The sequence below is a fragment of the Buteo buteo genome, chromosome Z, assembly GCF_964188355.1.
Source record: "Buteo buteo chromosome Z, bButBut1.hap1.1, whole genome shotgun sequence".
Lineage (NCBI taxonomy): Eukaryota > Metazoa > Chordata > Aves > Accipitriformes > Accipitridae > Buteo > Buteo buteo.
This window is the reverse complement of record NC_134204.1, coordinates 46,635,293-46,654,132: the sequence shown is the minus strand read 5'-3', so window position 1 is coordinate 46,654,132 and position 18,840 is coordinate 46,635,293. Positions and strand designations below refer to the sequence as shown.

At 42.2% G+C, this 18,840-nt stretch overlaps 1 protein-coding gene across 2 annotated transcripts in view; it reads right to left on the bottom strand.

Annotated features, from left to right (window-relative positions):
- The window catches only part of AOPEP (aminopeptidase O (putative)), a 207,972-nt gene that overhangs the window by 2,590 nt on the left and 186,542 nt on the right, over nt 1-18,840 (bottom strand). For both annotated transcript variants that reach the window (XM_075021875.1, XM_075021874.1), the window contains 2 exons: nt 4,487-4,573; nt 1,631-1,775 (listed from right to left, as the gene is read on the bottom strand). In XM_075021875.1, the coding sequence (XP_074877976.1) occupies nt 1,635-1,775; nt 4,487-4,573 (228 nt within the window). In that variant the 3' untranslated portion in view covers nt 1,631-1,634. The remainder of the gene's footprint in view (nt 1-1,630; nt 1,776-4,486; nt 4,574-18,840) is intronic.

Here is an 18,840-nt window from a genome sequence, read left to right as displayed (position 1 = left end):
GCCAGGAACCCAAACAGCCACAACATTAAAAGAAAGCTGTGCAGTCACACAAGTGTTGTTCTCATAACAGTATCTTTAGATTTTATGCATTTCTAGTCTGTCTGAAAAGTCAAGGGGGCAATTCTAGCCTATTCCTGACACACACATACCATGTAATTTTCCTGTGCTAGATACTTACCACGAGAAGCTTGTAGAAATTTGGGGTTTTATTTTATTATTGAAGAAACTATATGAAGACAGTTCCTAGTACAGTAGTACCACAACAAACTGCATCTCCATGTTTCTGGCCTTCAGACACCTGAAGGCATCTACCAGATTAAAAATTGTTGAACATCATAGCACAAATTCCTGTGGGTCCTCAATAATTGGGAGCACACAAGTAAGTATCTTAACCCTACCTGTTTTAGAAGGCAACCCTCCTACTCCGTAACTGATATCCTGGCACTCTATCATCTGATCCACCTTTCCAAAAAAGTTTTCTTGGCAGGTACAGTTCTTGTCTATACAGAAGAACAACATGGCTATTCATAAACAAACTTGCTTTCATGGTATCTATCACCTGCTGTATTTCATATAAATGAAGTAAACACTACAAATTCAAGCAGAACTCACTATCAAGTAAGGCTAGATGTACAGGCTTGAACAGGAGAAAATCAAGATTTCTGCTTGGTACCAATTAGAAAATGATTTTGCTAAATTAGATTCCTGAATTTTGATACCACAGATCAACTGTAAAGCTATGTGAACAACCAAGGCAATCAATCTGTCAGATGAGTTATATCATTAAGCAAAAATCTGAGGTATGCTGTACTGGAGGAGACCTTCATACCAATCCTAATTGGCTATGTGTTAAACGTGCATGTACAGACACTGTAAGGTTACCTCCAGCTACTCAAATAGACTGAAAAATGGAGAATATCTTTGCAAATTACCAGTTTACAGCCTGCAGCAATCTTTATTTCATGCATATTTCTTGCAATTCTGCTTCTTCTCTGGTGATTCCTCCCCATTAATTTCAGAAACAAGCTACATTATGTATGATATTACACAGCTTCTTCATGTTAAGGCTACTCTTCTTACCTCATAATCAGTCTTCGAAGGCCTCACTACACTTAATACAAAAACATTTGATTTATCAGCTTGTTTTCACATGATTCAGATTTGTTTCCAAGTGCATAGCTTCATACTTCCACCAGTGGGCTCAGATGCTTTTCAAAGACTGTGCTGCCTATCAAGTCAACATGCAGCTTCATTAAACAGAAATGCTCCTTGCAGAATTGCAATTTCTGTAAGCAGAGTGAAGAATACCGAATGCAAAACAACTGCAGGTGGAGCCTGGCCCTCTCCGGCCATTTGGACTTACAGTTGCCTCTTGTACAGTCCATTACAGAGTTCACAACAAAGCCATGCTCCATGCTCTCCAGCTAGTGCCTACATGTATCTAACTCACTGCTCCAGCAGCTGGGCTTAAAAAAAGAAAAAAAACAGCAAGACATTTAACAAGAGTTACTTCTCAAGCTAAGCAGCCATAAGCTGTATGGTATGCCAAAGTTTACTACATTTAGTGAGCTCTCCATATTCTTTCTGTATGAGGCAAAATCAGGATGTTTAATTTAAAAAGAAAAATCACCTCTTCAGAATAACATCTCTGCCACCACTTTGGCTGAGGACGCATCCATATGTTCTCGTGCTGCAGCAAAGCATTTATGTGCAAGTTCTTGTTGTTTTGCATCTTCATTCACCATTAATTCACCATAGAGATACACACCCATTGCCTGAAAGAGGAACATAACACACAGGCATCCTTCCACCAGTAATGACTAGTTAGCTGGTTTTCATTCCATTGACCTCCTAGTACTCATTTAATTAAAACCAAACCAAAACAAAAAAGACAATCCAAAACACAGAAAATACCATATCCTCTATAGCACCTACCCTTCTCCCCCAAAAAGTAGTTTTATCTGGATCTCTTTAGCCTAAGGGTGGCTGTCTATATGTTGTATTGAGTGTATAAGAACAGAATATTAATGTAAGAGGTGTATGTTATGTTGTGACAAGGAAACGTTTTCTCACTCTGTTTTTCTTGCCACTTTTCAAGTTGAAATCTGTTTTCTTTTATCCACTACCTGAAATATTTCCAAATGCCCCTTAAGAAAACAGTTTGTCCTTCCTTCAACAGGATACATGTTTTCTTTCCAATTGTGATGTTTGCACACATACACACACACACACGAATAAGGAGGACATCAACCAAAACACTCCACTCTAAAATTCCCATTTGGCAATTCTGTAACTGGACAACCAACTGAATGTGGTCAGGTGTGTGTTTCAGATTCTTCTCTTTACATCTGAGATATAGCTGCACATGCACAAATTCTGGTTTGGGAAGAAGGCAGGCTTTTCCTAACTACTCATTCTGGACATAGCAGCTATCAAGAAAGGTAACAGGGCACCTGGGGGTGAGATCTGGGCCCCTTTGACAGCAGGTGGCAAATCACTGACTAACTTAACAGGAAACATATTGGGGATTGCCTTTTTTTTTCTGATGATACAATTTTTTCACCTAATTACAGGAATTCAGTTAAGCTGCACTTACCAAAATAGGATTATACATGTGACAAAATATTAGCAGCTTAGCACACTGACTTTTAGAGTTGTGCTTAATGTTTGGACAGTTGAGGAAAAATTTAGATAGCATTGAAAAAACACAATTTTTAATACCATTCCTCACAATTTCCTGCATTGGGTGGTAAGCCGTAAAAAAAATTAGTTTCAACAAGACTTAACAACGACTGAAATTAAAGGAAGAAGTCCCAAAATGGCAGAAACCTGTCAGACTTCGCCAATCCCCTGAGTGTGCTCTCTGCCATCCAGAGACCAAAGAACTCAGATTTCCAGGGTCTGCAGCTGCACCAGGGTCTGGCAGCCACACCAGTCATGCACACGGCCTTGGAGCTGGGCTCCAGTCACTTTCATAGAGAATTTCAAAATGTTGGAATTTTGTTACAAATAGGAATTACCTTCTCTAGCCAGTGTTAATAATTTACCTCCAAGCCTAAACATTAACATGTGTAAACACATTGGGTTTTTGTAGACCTGAAAAGGATTTAAATAGTCACATTTGCATTTTTCCCAGACTTTTAAAAAAGTCAAGTTTTTCGTGATCAGTAAGGACATGCAACTGCTCTGATTTGAGTTGTAATCACTCCAGAAGCTGGATGTGCCATAAACTGTATGCACTGCTGGAGTAAATGAAAGATATTGGAGATTACATTAAAAAAAGTTGCAAAAATTATTTCCCTGCACTGAAGAAAATGCTAGTCTTTATTTGGCATAGTATCTGTTCCAAACATAACGCAATTCAGTATGTTTGGTTTTAGGAACTCAAGGATTTCTGGCCCCCACCCCAGGCTTCTGCTGGTGGTTATCACCATCCTTTCATAGGATTAAAATACACACAATATATATAACACCTTATTTTCATAAATAATGTTGGGTTATGCTTTTTTTTTTTTTTTTTAATAAAGAGCTTGCCAGGAAGTCTGGGGCCTGTTCATTGGCTGAGATATAAATAGGAGGTATACTTCAGAGCTGGAAGAAAGAGCACAAGAGACTGCAATAATTTTATTGTGCTGTTGTGACAAAATGTATTTGCCTGAAAGCACAAAAACCTCATTCGCTGTAAATAGCTTTGTTCATTGTCAACATAAAAGGTAAAGACATTAATAGCTTGCCTAGACTTTGAAATATCTTGCAACATTTTCTATTTTTCACATACATTTTAAATATATAACACTGATCCTAAATATATAACAGTCAACCTAGGCAGTGAATGTCTTGAATTTATAGAGTTCATAGTGAATAAAAATAAATACAAGTGAAATAGAAAGAATAAGGCAGAGGTACAATTAGAATTTTAAGTTCATAATGGCCTAAATTAAAAGCCATAGTAAAGACATCATGTATGGCCAGCCTTTTAAGACCTTCAGAATCTTCTGGTAGCATTTTCCTAACTGTGGAGAGGCCTACATTCTCTGGATGTGTATCAATGTGCTATGCTTCTCCCTCTGGATGTCATCTTGAAAACTGAAGTCACCACAGCACTGACTGCTTTGCACCTAGATCATATCTATATGCATTAACAGTCACAGCTAGACTTGCTTTTGTCATCCTGGAAAAGGAACCAATGCTGAGGAGTCTCTTCCTAGCATCATTCCTACCTCTGGCTTGCATAAAATGAAAGGAGAGGAGGGAATATATCCTATTTCACCACCTACCAGAAAATTAGCATGCTTAGGTGGGCTGAACGCCCGTAAGTGGCTTCCTTAAAGTACAATGTTTAAGGGCCAAAAGAAACAAAACCTGAATATGCATTCAGGTTTTTGACAAACAGCAGCAAGAAAATATATAAAAATAATTTTTTAGTTTCACTTTAAGGGTGTCAAAAAGCTGATTATTTTGAATATGCTAATTAAATGTAACTGACCTGATCTTCTCTGAGAAATTTCTCAACATCTCCATAGCCAGGCACGTACTTGTGTTTAACAACAAGTTCACACCACCGATGACGAACCTTTGGGAAGAAAAGAAATATTAGGATAATTAGGAAAAAAAGAAACTGCATTGTATCTGTGTAAGTGTTGATAAACAATACATCCCTAACCAGGTTGGTTTTGTTGTTGTTGTTGGGTTTGGGTGGGTTGCATTTTTTTTCCCCAGCAGCCAGGCAGATAGATGCCTCTCAACACCAGTCGGTAAGCTGGGCAGAGGTGCATCGCTCTCTGCACGTAAGCCCGGGCTTTAGAAACTCAGAATGCCCAAAGACAAACTCCTGGTTCCACGTTGGTAAACTAACCCAGATCCAGGCACAGATCTGCAGCATCTTCACCTCCACTGTCTCCAGTCTTGACTTTTTTCCTTTAAGTTAGGCTAGAGGTTATTTCTTTTATACTGTAGGGGGGGTGGGGGCAAAGATTAGCACTGCAAACATCTGGAAGAGCCACAAGATGTAATTGATAATTTCCCCTATGTAAAGTGTATAATCTAAGTGATAAACAGGCTTAAATATAATTCTGTACCCATATTAAATCCATGCCAAAAGGATAAGAGTTAGGTATAAAACCATGAAACAGGGAGCTTTCAGTTAAATGAAACACAGTTTTGCCACCACATCTTTGCCACTAATAGATTTTAAGCACCTTGCAAAGCATTTAACATCCATCTACACTTAAAAAGCCAGGCTGTTCTATCAAATGCACATTGACAAAACCTGTTACTAACATACTGCAATGAAAAGTATGGAAATTTTCAAGCAAATCACAATTGAAAAGTATTTTTAATTAAGTAGTGTGAACATGAACTACACCTGGATTTTTTTGATGTTGTCTTTAAATTTCTGATTTTGTTCTTAGCTGCTTTTATGGCATAAGTGTCATCTTACTCTCCAGCAAGGCTTCCTCAATTGTAGGCAGTGATCAGCCTCACATTTATATTCCATTAGTCGCTCAGCACTGATCCTGAAGGAAAACAGTTAAGCGCAATAAAACCCTCCCACCATCCCAATCCTTCTGTTTCAGCCTTTGTTCTTACCATGTTTCAAAAGATAGGGCACGCAATAGCAATCACCTTTCACAGTAAGAATAAAATGTTAGCGGTTCTAATGTTTCAAAACTGAGTCCAAATTGTGCTCATATCAAGTAACTGAACACAAACCTTTTCCTGAATGATAGATTTACTGTTAACATCAAGAATGGAAGGCAGAAAAGAAGGGGAAAAAAGTCACACTTAAGTATATTGTTGCTTTTGGAAATAAGGTATTTGGAAGGACTTTCCTTGTCATCCAAGTCCTTGCCAACTTTACATCTCAGGAAAAAATTTCACAGACTTATGTAATTAGATGTTAACCCTATTAGCATAATTAACAAATGATAAATGCTCACAGGTCCTGGAAAAGTCCTTTTTTGGTACCTGACACCTCTTTCCAGCTGGCCTTTTATATGAAATAGTTTGAACACAGCTTATGAATGAAATAAAATGCTGAGGGGTTTTGTGGCTGAGTGGAGTTTGCGCTCACATCACGTAAGATACTGAACAGTTACAGCGCAACGCATGGTAGAGAATAAAAGCTGTCTCTTAAAGCTTTTTGCTGACAAAATAACAGCTGTCAAGATTCCTGCAAGTGGAACCAGAGCTAAATCTGCGAAAGTAAATACCTTTCCAAGAGTCAACAGATTTCCAAGATTTGCTATAGATGCCCATATCCATAATGTAGACCTTCAAAATGCTACCCAGCTGCTGCTTCTCCCTGGAGACACTAAAGTTTTCATCCATAAATTTTCCCAGGCAATCCAGCTTTCTTACAGGGCGTTTCTCATAGCACCGAGCAGCTCTGTGCCTGGACCAAACCTTCAAGGCTCAAAAATTAAGTGTACACATCTCTCATCTGTAGGGTGAGTCAATCAAACAGAATATGAACACATTTAAAACACGTCTTCATCTGATACACTTTATTCTGCATCTTCTGTCATATATTTGGAAAAAAAAATATTCCTTGTGTATTCTCATAGCATGTATAAGAAACACAGGGAGCAGAAAGGGACTGTGGTCCTCTCCTGTGATCACTGCTCTTCTACATCTCATGGTCCAGCAATTACAGTACTCAACCAGGAGGTATGCAATCAAGTCCACTTCCGGTGTCTGCTCGAGATCTCAAACTATGCCTTCAGTGAGAATATTTCAACAGCAGACTATAAAGTATTCTGGGATAGGGCTCTCTTCATATCTCTAGTGAAGCTGTCTTTTCTCTGCAATTATTAAAATACTTGTTGATCCTAAAGGAGGATGTCACAGGACTGTAGGGCCTAAATTTCTGAGAACTTTTGGTAAGAAGCAGGGACCCGGCTGACGCAGCGCACAAGCCAGCTCGTCCCCAACACGGCTTTCCCGGTGCGACCATAACGGCTGCATGGAGAGCAGAACAGAAGTCCTCCCTGTGGAGGCGTTCATGTGGTCCTACCTCCTCACATACTAACGTCGTGTATGGCTGCCTTATGTTAGTATCACGGCCTGATCATCTGAATCCCAATGGCTTTGGAAAACACGGAACAATTAAGCCGTGCCTGTTCCCTTAATTGTTCCTTCCTCCACGGGGTTCCTGTTCTTGGCAATCAACCTCCTTTCAAATAGTTTAAAAGAAAAATATTTGTTGAGTGGGATCTGGGACAGCACACACTTTTCTTTCTCTCTTTTGCTTTTTTCCCTTTCTTTCCCAGGGTGAGTACACATCCTGGCACATTTCCAGATCCGAAATGCTGGCGCTTTGCCAGCTGGGGCAGGAGCAGCGTGTCTGTTATCCTCAGATTACACGTTTGCCTCTTGTTCTCCAAAAGCCCCTGAATGCTCTCAGGGCAGAGTGAACCACAGGAGAACCGATGGCTGCCGAAGCACCCGCGAAACCAGCGCGGCCGCCGGTCGGCCCCGCCGGCCCTCCTGTGTCTGGTACGGGACCCCGGTGAGCAGGGAGCGCGGAAACCAAGGCTGGCCCCGAGCACGAGAGGGGCAGGGGGTGACCTGTGCAACGCCGGCACCGAGATCTTCACTACCACTTGGACGGCAATCTTCGCAGCCGCTTGGACCGAACGCGTACGCCGGTAATGCTCCTGCCCCCCGTGCAGCGCAGCGTGTAGATGGCCATGTCACACGTGCTGCAGCTAAAGCGAACGCAGGCATTTCTCAGATACACGCACTATAAAGAACTAATTCTTCTAGTATAATCCACGCCCTAGGCTGATACCACAAACATGAGTATTTTATTCACATAAGAGAAGGATGGGGCGGGGGGGGCGGGGCGGGGATCAGTTCCCAACGTCTCATCCAATGCTTAGAGCAGGAAAAGTAAAACGGACCCCACAGCTTCACAGCCTAATGACTGAGTCATGCGAACAGGCACTTTTAACAATCCAGTCTCAAAAGGAAATTTTGAAAACTAAGTAGCTTGCGGTAGGACTGAGCTAACCATACCGCATCCTGTGTATGCTCTCCTTGGCTTTTCTGTTCCTCCCAGGAGCAAATACTCAGTGGCAAAAATAAGAACTTGTTAGTCCTCTCCCAATTTTCTCTCAGCACTTTTCTCTGTGCTCTTCTGCACGGTTCAGAGATGCACACCATATATCATTTTGCCTGGTTACACCATAAACAATATAAAATAAACCTGAAAAGTAATTTACAGCAATCCTTCCTGTTACTGCTGGCAGAAAGCACATACACTTTGTCTGGATCTGAAGCAACACCTGTAACCGCCCACCCACCCACACACGCTCTTACTGGTTTGGCAACCACAGGGATCCATGTGCCAAAGTTGGAAATGCAATTTATTTTCTCAGACTCCAATACCGGGCTGAGAGCTGTCCTTCTGAGCCCGCGACTGACAGCTGGTACTCCCAAGGATGGAGAGCGGTGGCTGGGGGGGTTGTGCTGCAGGTCTGGTGGGACCTCAGGTTCCTCGTGGATGGATCCTCATTGCCTGGAAATTGTTCTTTCCTCCCACCCTGCTTTTGCAGCTGGTGCGGACTACCACTACCAGCTTTTTAAGCTAAATGAAGATTGTTACTGTGAGTTTTGCCAAGACACTACTCATATTAGTAGTGTATTTCTGAGGCACAGTTCGGTGGCAGGAAGACACTGACACACTTGCTGTCTCAGGTACAACATTTGGAAACCAGCTGCTACATTTTCATAAATATCAACCACATCAAGACCTAAGTATTGGCTAGCACCTAGATGAAACGTCTTGACCGAATACTACTGTCGAATAGCAGACTGTCCCAAATTTAGGAGCAGAGCTTATACAAATAATTCCAGTGGTCTCATATTATCTTTTAATTTCATTCTAAGAAAAATACACGGTAGTGCACAATATTATTTGCAACTCAAAACATTACCTGTAATTTTGACAATGCAATCGTAGATGTTGAGGAACCAAAATTATGTTTCTTCTGTTTTCAGAGAATGCAAGCTGTCGCATGAGATTATTTAACTGAAATAAATACTTACATAAAATATAATAATAATCCAGCCCTAAGACAGTCCCTTTGTTTCAGCAACCTGGGCCAAGATCTCTTGGGAAATGGTGCTTGAAGCTGACTGACTAAACCCATCTAAGGCATCAAATACATGGGCTGACTTTCAAAAGAAAAGCTCCCAGTTACATACCTGAGAAGCAATATTTTTAAACTATTTTGAGCACATCTTAAATTAAAGCAATTTTTTTTTTTCTGGCCCAGGTGATAAATTACTTTGCCTAATCCATATGATTCTCCCCTGCCCCACAGAAACAATCAGACAAGCCTAAAACAAACATCCTCACAGAATTCTTTTTATGTGATATTGTAATGATCTAGCTTGCTAATGTTCTCAATAATACATATACAAGCAAAACATAAGTATTTTACTTCTGAGGTCTACAAGTAAGATTTAGAAAGCAAGTAATTTAAACCATGCCTTTATTAAAGGGAGAAAAAAAAGCTAGAGTTTACTAAGCCTTTGGTCTGCAGAATGGAAGACTAGCTTCAGGGAAAATGAGTACATTTTGCTAATAGCTGGATCCAATTTAAAAGGCGCCATGAGACAACAAATCTAAATCACTGAATAAAAGCAACATACTTAGAGATCTTAGAAAATGGGGTAATTTGAAATACAGTAAGACCTATTGTCCAACAAAATGGAACCTTTATTAAAGGTAGAAGGCATATGGGATCTTTATAAAACACAGGATCATAGTCTATTGAAAAAAATTATTTGAACAACTTGAATCTTAAATGTTAATTAAAGAGTCTCAGAGGCCAGACTCCAGTCCAATTTGTAGAGGAAAAAATATAAACAAACTTTTTCAAATAACCAAGCTATGCTACTACAGATTAGTTTTAATTAACAAGAAGGAAGCTGGTATCTCCAGAGCACCGGAATGCTGCTCTGTTCCATCTGAAAGCATTTATCTCCAGCCTCTTCCTATCTACACGTAAATTGGATTCAAATATTACATCATTTTCCTAGATAATTAAGGAACAATGCCACATGTTACAGGACAGTATTTAGACTAAAAAACAGGTTTTACAATTGCTTAACATGGAAGACTTACAGTTTAAGAATTGCCAATTTTACAGTGCATTTAATGACTTAATTTTTCCCTCTACCTTAGCTGAAATAGTTACTCTTTAATACACCAGCCAGGTTGCATCAGTGCCTTTTCATTCTATATAGTCTGAATTCCAAATGGACATTTGTATCTTTTATGCCATAGTATACACGTGCTTTAGCATGCTAATTTGGTTTCATGAACGCTTACCCAAGTAAGATGATCAGAGATACTGAAGCAGCTCAGAAGAAGCAATGAAACAGCCATGTGTGTTACAACTGTGCTGACAGAGTATCCGTTTGGTAATCTGAAAAAATGTACTCAATAGCCAAAAACCTACTAGATGCAAGCAGAATGGGATGCAAGCAGAATGGATTCATCATTCTAACAGGGAATTGTGATTATTATGTGTGCCAAGGGTTTGTCAGGAGACTGAGCAAAGAAGCTGGCTAACATCTTAAATGAGCTTGCATTTTGGACCAAAAACTCCTGGACTTTTCATAGCCTAAGTTATCTCTCGGGTCTCATAGCATTCACTCTGACAATGCTGCAGGGTCAAAGAAACCATGGGCAGATACAGCTTCACAGCAGCAGGCATCTTTCACGGCAACCTTCTTCCTGAGACCCTCATAGTGTTAAGGTTCAGTTAATGCTGTTTCTTAGAGCGCAGTGCTTTCTCAGTATTAAACACTTAATTCTCCAGAGCTACGGGGTCAAAATGATGATAACATTTCAAATTTTAAAAATGGCTTTTGGTAGCTTTACTCATGCTGCATTTTATTTTGAGTACTGGGAGGAATTGCTGTTCAATGGGGACAGGGGTGGCTGGACCCGAGGCTGACCGAGCTCACTGAGCCCCATCATGCTCTGCATTGGACATCATTGATTGTACACGCAGCTCCATGCCAATTCCTGCCACCTCGGACAACCTCCATTCCCTCTGTGCATTCTGCAGCGTTAGTATCTTCACCCACTGAGAACTCAGCAAAATGTAGCACGGTCATTGAGGAAACCCTAAGATAACGACAGGCTCACTAATCAAAATAATTTTTGTCAGGAGCTAATTGTCATTATGAGGAGCCTACATAGGGGTCTAAATACTTTAAAACTTGGAGTATGAACCAGTCATTAAAAGGCAACTTAAAATCTAATTTTAGCAGAATATCAGTCTTTAGATTTTGGTAATATTGGTAGCAATATCCTACTTCCTTAATTCACTTTACTCCTTCTGATTTTTATTTCTGCATAGATCAAGCAACTGCACACTATGAGGGGTGCTGGCGACAGGGGAGAAGGACTTGCAAGCCCTCTCTCTCCTTCCTCCACTCAACAGCACTGATGGGAGTGCTGTGGGTAGAGCTCACGCAGCAACTGCCCCCACTTAGTAAAACAGAGAGGTGTTGTACAATGAAGCTTTTAAAAAAACAAATTCTGTTGTTTGGTCAACAGCAGGCTGTGGGACAACTGGCAGCATTTGAACCTGTAACTGCGCAAGTGTGCCAGCAGGTCAGGCAGCGTGCTTCCATAGCTGTGCCCGCCTCAATTAGCAATAGGTGCAGGCTTGAACATTCTCACCTTTATAAATGCAATTTCTGGGCATGTATTTCCTTCCCATCCTTTCCCCTCCCCTCCAACCGCACGCTCCTTTTTTAGCATTCACCCAGTTCTACGTAACACAATTGAACCTTACTGTTAAAAAGTTTCTGTAGTAGCACAACCTTGCTTAAGAGCAACCTGATCAGATCCTTCTTCTCCAGCTCCCACAGACTGTACACAGGACTCCACTTCCACCTCCAGATAAAACACGTGCTTCTCCACAGCTAGTGTGGAGGCTCTTTCCTACATAAGCATACAGAAGCCCAGGAATCACCAAACATACTGCTTAGGAAAGTCCAAGCAGAGCGGAGGGCATCCCTGCTGCTCTCTGTGATCAGAAAGGCATAGCGACCAAAGGGCAGCATTTCGGGACAAGTTTCATTCCTGGCAATGACGCACATGCTGAGGACTTGTTTGGAAAAGACAAATGCCCTTTTCTCCCTACCCCAGGTTCACAAACCGAGAGCTCCCAATTAGAGACCAGACACTCTTCTCCCTATGTGGGCCCCATCTGTGATCAATGACATCCGTGTTGGTAGAAGAAAATTTTCCAAATGAAATCTGAGAAAGGAAGAGACTAAGAAGCCATGTCTAATCCTTCTTCAATGGTGGCACAGGCAGCATCTCTCTCCTGGTGTCAAAGCTGTCACTGTGAATAGGTGACTCGGTTAGGATGCCTACTTCTTTAATCTCAACACTCCTCCGCCTGCCCCTCCTTGCCCTAACAGGAGACGGACACACAACAGGATCTGGCCTCCAGTTTCCATTCTTCTTTTACAGCGGACCAAAAAAGCAGTGGGAGGACAGTGACCTACAGCATGGTTGGATGAGAAGAGGGCCACCAGCACCAAGGTAGTGCGATGCTTCAACGTCTGCTGGGAGAGTGCGTCCCCGCTGTGCCCAAAGTCTTTTCTCACCGCATTCTCATGTGCACTGCCGCCATCTCCGTGCTGGGGGGAGCGGCTCCTATAGCACAGTGCATGTGAGGTAAGGAAATGTTTAACATAGCATGTGAACTCACTTAATTTGAAAAACAAAGGTTTTTAAAAATAAGCCTTAATTAAAAACATAAATACACTACTTATACTGGAACCAAATGCTTCCCCTTGCCCCTGCCTTTTCAGTATTGCCTGTTGAGCATGCCGGAGCGTTAGCGCTGTTCACAGCTTGCAGCAAGATGGAGATGGCAGAAAAAATGTCATCAGCTGCCTTTTTAACAATTTCGCTGGCGATGTGTGCCGAGCTTCACTTTGCTGTGGTGCTGCTGGCTCTCAGGAGCAGGGCTGCCTTCTGGCTGGCGGCAGAAGAAAGGCTTGCACCACCCCACAAACCTCCCTGCACCCCCGGCACTGGGAGATGAGCCGGCATCCCAGCGGGGCTCTGCCCCAGGACCGGGTGGGTCGCAGCCCTGCTGCCCGCAGAGCCAGCCCTGCGCCGGCACCAGACCCAGCTGCTCCTTGTGCCTTCCCCGTCCCTGCTGGAGGGCCGGCAGGGTGCTCCCGGGGCTTCGCTCCCAGCCGCCCTCCATCCCCGCTCGTCCCTTCTCCCAGCTGGGTGCTGCGGTGAGGATGGCTGCAGGCGTGAAGGCGCAGGCTGTGGGCGAGAGAGGGCAGAGTGCTGGGGGGGCCGGGAGGGAGATCCCGTACCTCCGAGGGAGGAGAAGGAAGACCAGATGCCGGCCTCGGGTACAACCAACCCCCCCCTGCAGCCTCCACCAAGAAGTACTGCAGGGACAAGCCCCATGCCTTCAGCAAGGTAAGAACGGCTTGGGCGTATGTGCATGTCCCAGCTGACGCCTCAACCAAAATACACCACCACAACTGCCTCTCCATCTCCCATACAACCCCATCCACATTCCCTCCGACGCCCTACTGAAACACCTGTCTACAATAATGGCTAGACTATCTCTGGTATCGCTGTAATTTTTTTTATATCATCAACATCGCAAGTGTTTCAAATACTCCCCATCACCACTGTCTCTCCCAGCTGTCTCCGGATCAGGTCTGTCTAGCATTTTTACCCATACAGTGTTTGTATATGTATTTCAACACAAGCTATTTATACATGCACATGAAAGTGTGCTGGGCTTATAAAACCAAATGTTGTAGTGGGAAAAAGCACATAAACACCCATACATCTGAAGCAGAAATCCAGCTCTCAAGAGTTTCAGATCAAGCACACCAACCGTCTGTTACCGATTATTATTAAGTTATAACTCCTGTTCAGCAAAAGGAAAGGCTGCTGCAAGTATCAAGGCAACAGTAAGCTATCCCCACTGCTTATGCCCCTCTCTCCATTCCCCTACATCTATCTCCTCCCTTTTGTAACTAGAGGCAAAAAAAGGCCTTCCTTTTATCTTTGGCCTCCCACAGTGACTGTGGTGCAAACATTTGTGATTTCCAGGCAAGATTACTGTCATACACAGAATCTGGAGCTCCATATGAAAATGAGACTCAAATTCCAGGCAATGAACAATGTGGCTGCCTGGCTTTTCCGCAGCTTAGGTCAGAGCCAGCCAACCCAGCCCATGCTCACTCACATCCTTCCAATTTTTCATAGTTTAAAACTTTGCTTCCAATTTTCAAACAATTAAACATGAGATTTTGACTCTAAAGACAAAGACCTTTCACATCACTCTGACACACACCCCCTTTTCCCCAAACACCAGCAAAAATTCTTAGACGAAATATATATTGATTTTATAAACTCAGAAGAAAGATGCTCACTCCTGACATGAGAACATCTAGATTTTACTCCATGTTTCAGATTTTTGACTCATCTTCTCCTCTTTTATTCCCTGCTTCCAAGAACACAGTGACCGTTGCTGCTTAGAATGATGTTTACCCCATGTGGAACACAACAAAATTCCTCTCCAGGGCACTGCAACCCCAAAGGTATTTAAATGGCATGGAGTTGAAAGGAGGACAGCAGACTTTTACCCACACATTATTAAGTCAGTGACTCAGCGGTGGGACCAGATCTGTGCGGCTAAGATAATGACATAAGAACCACCTACAGCTAGCAGCTTTGAATTGTCCTGTTTCTTGCACTATTTAGACCTCACAGGCTTATGGCGTAGCAGATTTCTTCCAGCTCTGTGGTCCTATCCAGGCATAACCTGCATCTGCAGTCAGCCTCTATACAGGAATGAGAAGTACTAGATGAGCTGTTTGGACGTAGCCTCAAAATCAGTTTATTTTAAATAAAAAGTATCTTCAGACCTTTTTTCAGAATTAAAAAAAACCAAAACACAAAAACAACAAAGAGGATGCACCACACAAGCACAAAAATTCCTACAGCTTCAAAATGAAAAAAACAAAACTACTGCTGAGAGCTAGGAGCTTTTGTTTGTATTTTTAAAACTACATTCTCCTTGACATTGTGGCTGTTATGTCAGTGCTATCATACACAGGCAAACAGAGTAACCTTTTAAATTCCATGACAAGGCCAGGTGGTTTGTATTACAGTGCTACGTTTGTATTGCCCTACACAGAAATACTGTATAAAATTTCATATAAAGCAGTTGCACCCAATTCAGAACACCTTTGGGATTAATTTCAGAAGCCCAGAGGACTCCACCACTTCATTCTCCTTTCCGGACAATAGGACATAGAAAAGCAGGAACTATCTCCAATCCCTTCCTCCGTGAATTCTTTGGATAAACAGTAAAAAAACCCCAAACCAACTGAATGCTATATTTAGTTCCTTCTTACCATCAGCTCCCCCACTTTCCAAGTCTTGCTAAATTGTTGGGCTGACAGATAAGGAGGAAATTAAGTCCCAAAACCAGTTTAGAAAAACAAGGCGCGATAAGTGAACAGCGCTGGTAATGGCACCAGCCAGGGGCTTGGAAAGTCCTGTTAACGCCACCCGGCAGTGAGTGAGATCACTTGGAACAAACGTGTTGCTGTTGGCTCCTGGAGGGGTGCGGGATCGGGAGTGCTGACTGGTGCAAAGCTATTTCCAGTGCTCTATAAATCTCACGCCCTGATCATGCCCGTCAGAGAGCTAATGCTGATGGAGGGATTTTCTGTTCTTCTCAAGTGGCTGGAAAAGCCCCCACACTTTGTGTGTAGCGACACAACAAACCTGAATTATAGCTACTAGAGATTATCCTTCAGTCAGTCTTACAAATTCATCCCAATACATCCACTCAGTTATGACGGGCACGTGAGCCAGAGTCAGTCCCAGAGCACAACTCCCACTGCTGTAACTGGAAGCATTTTCCCTCATCCTGTTCCAATTTTCTTAGCCTCACACTGAATTTTGGGCCTCATGTTTGGGAAGCAAATGACATCTTCCTAGACGCTACCCTTTTCAAAGTTCCTTTCACTGGGAAAAAAAAACAACTCCAGCAAATGCATGCTTGTGAAAAACTACCTTTACCAGTAGTAATACCAATACCATCCATGCCAAAGAGCCTGCAAACTGCGTTTAGATGCAACACAAGTAAGAACATGAAGCAGGGTGAATACTCAAAACATATCAAAATCACAGAAGACCTCTTGACAAGTGACTGCTGCTCCAGTCAATGCATTCCGTTTGTAGGAGAGGGGGATAATCTACTGATAACCCCTTTACTAGTGAAAATGGGAAACATTTTCTGTGACAGATATTCTTTGCTAGTATTTGGCAGGGGAAGTATCAGGAGAAGAGCAGGGAAAAACAAATTAATATTTCTGTGAGGATGAGCGTGAAAAGCATCAGACTGATAACAGTACAGAGATTTCACTTTCTCAAAACTTGCATTTCTTCTCTCTTCTTTCTTTTCCATTTAATGAGCATTCTGCCTCAGTAATGGTTGGGTATACAAACCTCAAATCTGACTTATTCCAGAAACAAATCTGGCATGCAGGCTGACTGCTCTAACGAGCTTTTTCTAAGTTCCTAATTCCTAAATATTAAATTGCTAATTGCTAAATATTGAATTACTAATTGCAATTAAATTGTGAATAAAAAAGTCTTCAGTGTAATCTCACCTATCTCTCGTGCCACAACAGTGCTCTGAATATATCATGTTAGGAAAAGGTAGGTGAAACTTATTTTGCATCTGTGGTAAATGTTCACAGCAGCTCTGTAAGTCCCGCAAAACATACTCTCATACACAAAATAAGGCATCTCGACTTGAGTTGAAATTGAATAATAAGCTGTATGTTTAATTATGGAAGAAGTACAGAAACTATTTTTACTTTAGCAGAAGCAAAAAATTATTGTGTTCACTTATCTTCTGAAGAAAGTAATGTCCTGTAATAGTCATCAGCTCAAGCTGTTACCTTTTTTCATCTATTGAGTTGGTGGTTCATACCAACAATGACGTAAGTTAAGGAAAAGGATCGTGTATCTCCCTGTTCGGTTGCAATGCCACTATCTGAAATGTGCCTATCTGTTGCTCCATGGTCCAATCAAGAAGGACTGGCAAGCCTGTGGAGGTATTTGCAACACATTGCTAATTTTATTCAAAAGCTGGAGATGGCTCCTGAGCCCCTGCCCCACGGCAGGACTAGCCCAGTGGCTGTGCTGAAAGGAAAGCCCACTGAGTGCCTTGTCCGCCTGCGAGCATGGACTGACCTTTCCCAAGCAGTTCCCTTTTCCCACCCAGTTTTACAGCATACTCTACAGAGCTCTGTTCCATAAGGGTGCCTTCCAACAATGCCCAGCCACAACTGGCAGGACAGCTGAATAACGCAGTGCGAGAATGTGCTCAGCTCAATGCAGTCGCCATCAGATGGGATGCTTCAAGACAGATATTGCATTGTAATTCATTTGTGTTTCCAGGTCTGCCAGCTTTTCATGGGCTAGGAAAGATCAATGAATCAAAGTTATTTTGCCCTAAACACCATTCTCACCACTTTTAGGACGCCAAGCACCTTATGTGGTTTGTATTAGCATGGCTGGATTTCTGTCAGTGAAATAAGATGCCACCACTTTATAGCCTTGGTCTCACAGGCAGACCTCATGCACAATGAAGTAGTTGTGTGAGAATGGCTTTATGCCACCCACATGACTGACGATACTATGATCTTAACTCATTTTACTCACATTTTCTGCAGAAGCAGTTATAGTCTCTCCTCTCCCCCCCAAATACACCACATTATGATCCTGAACACAGGGAAAGCATTATGTAAGTGAAGAGCATTTCAGCCAACTTGCTGAGACAAGGAAAACTAACAAAGCAACTTCCCATATGCTGTGCAGGCAAGATATTTTATAAAAAAGTGATGCCTGCAGTAGGAAAGAAAGAAAAGTTAACTCTATGGGGAAAAGTCTAGGGAAACACACCATAAATCTTTCTGCTTCATCCATATTCTCTGTTTTTTATCACCAGGTCTTAGATAATTCAGCAACAAGTAGAACACACTTGCAGAAATACTGTCAAGTCTTAAAAAGGACTGAAAGTGTCACGCACACATGCTACCCTTCTCCTATGGCCTTAGTGATCTTTTCCCTGTTGCTTTTTTTACTATTCTGCAGGCTACTCAGCCACCCTGTGACCTTGCGTACACACACATTACAGGCCTCTCCCTGACCAAATGAAGATGTTAGAAGAGAAATAATGGAAATAATCACAGCATTCTTCTAGTTAACAGGTTCACTGAGTGTTATCCAGAGCTCCCAGTATTGTCTTTAGATATTTGTAAAAAAACTGGAATCAGTTCAGTGAAAGTCCTCAACAGCCTATGCTCAAACAAGGTAAGTTTGCGTAGTTACATCAAAAGAGGTGTCAACAAGGTTAGGCAGACTTAAAAAAATACTAGCAACCAGAAACTTTCCATGCAGACCAGCTCTCCACATTCTGCCGGACGCTAGATATTGAATAAATTAAATATTTGTATAAAACAGCCACCTCAGAAAGAAACAAAACAGAAACAACCCCAGGCCCACCTTCAATTCTGTTATCCTCCTGCAACTGCCTGATGGCAACTGTAGCTGTGTTAAAACATACCTCAGTTCCCCTTAATCAACTGAACTTCCAGCTGGACTTTGTCATCTTCAGACTGCAGCCAGCTTCTATTATGCTTCTGACGGACCCAGGACGTGGTACGCCATGGAGGTGTAGCCTGTCTATGAGCTACCTTACTATGCAACGGTAAGTGGCACAGCAAGAAAAGTGG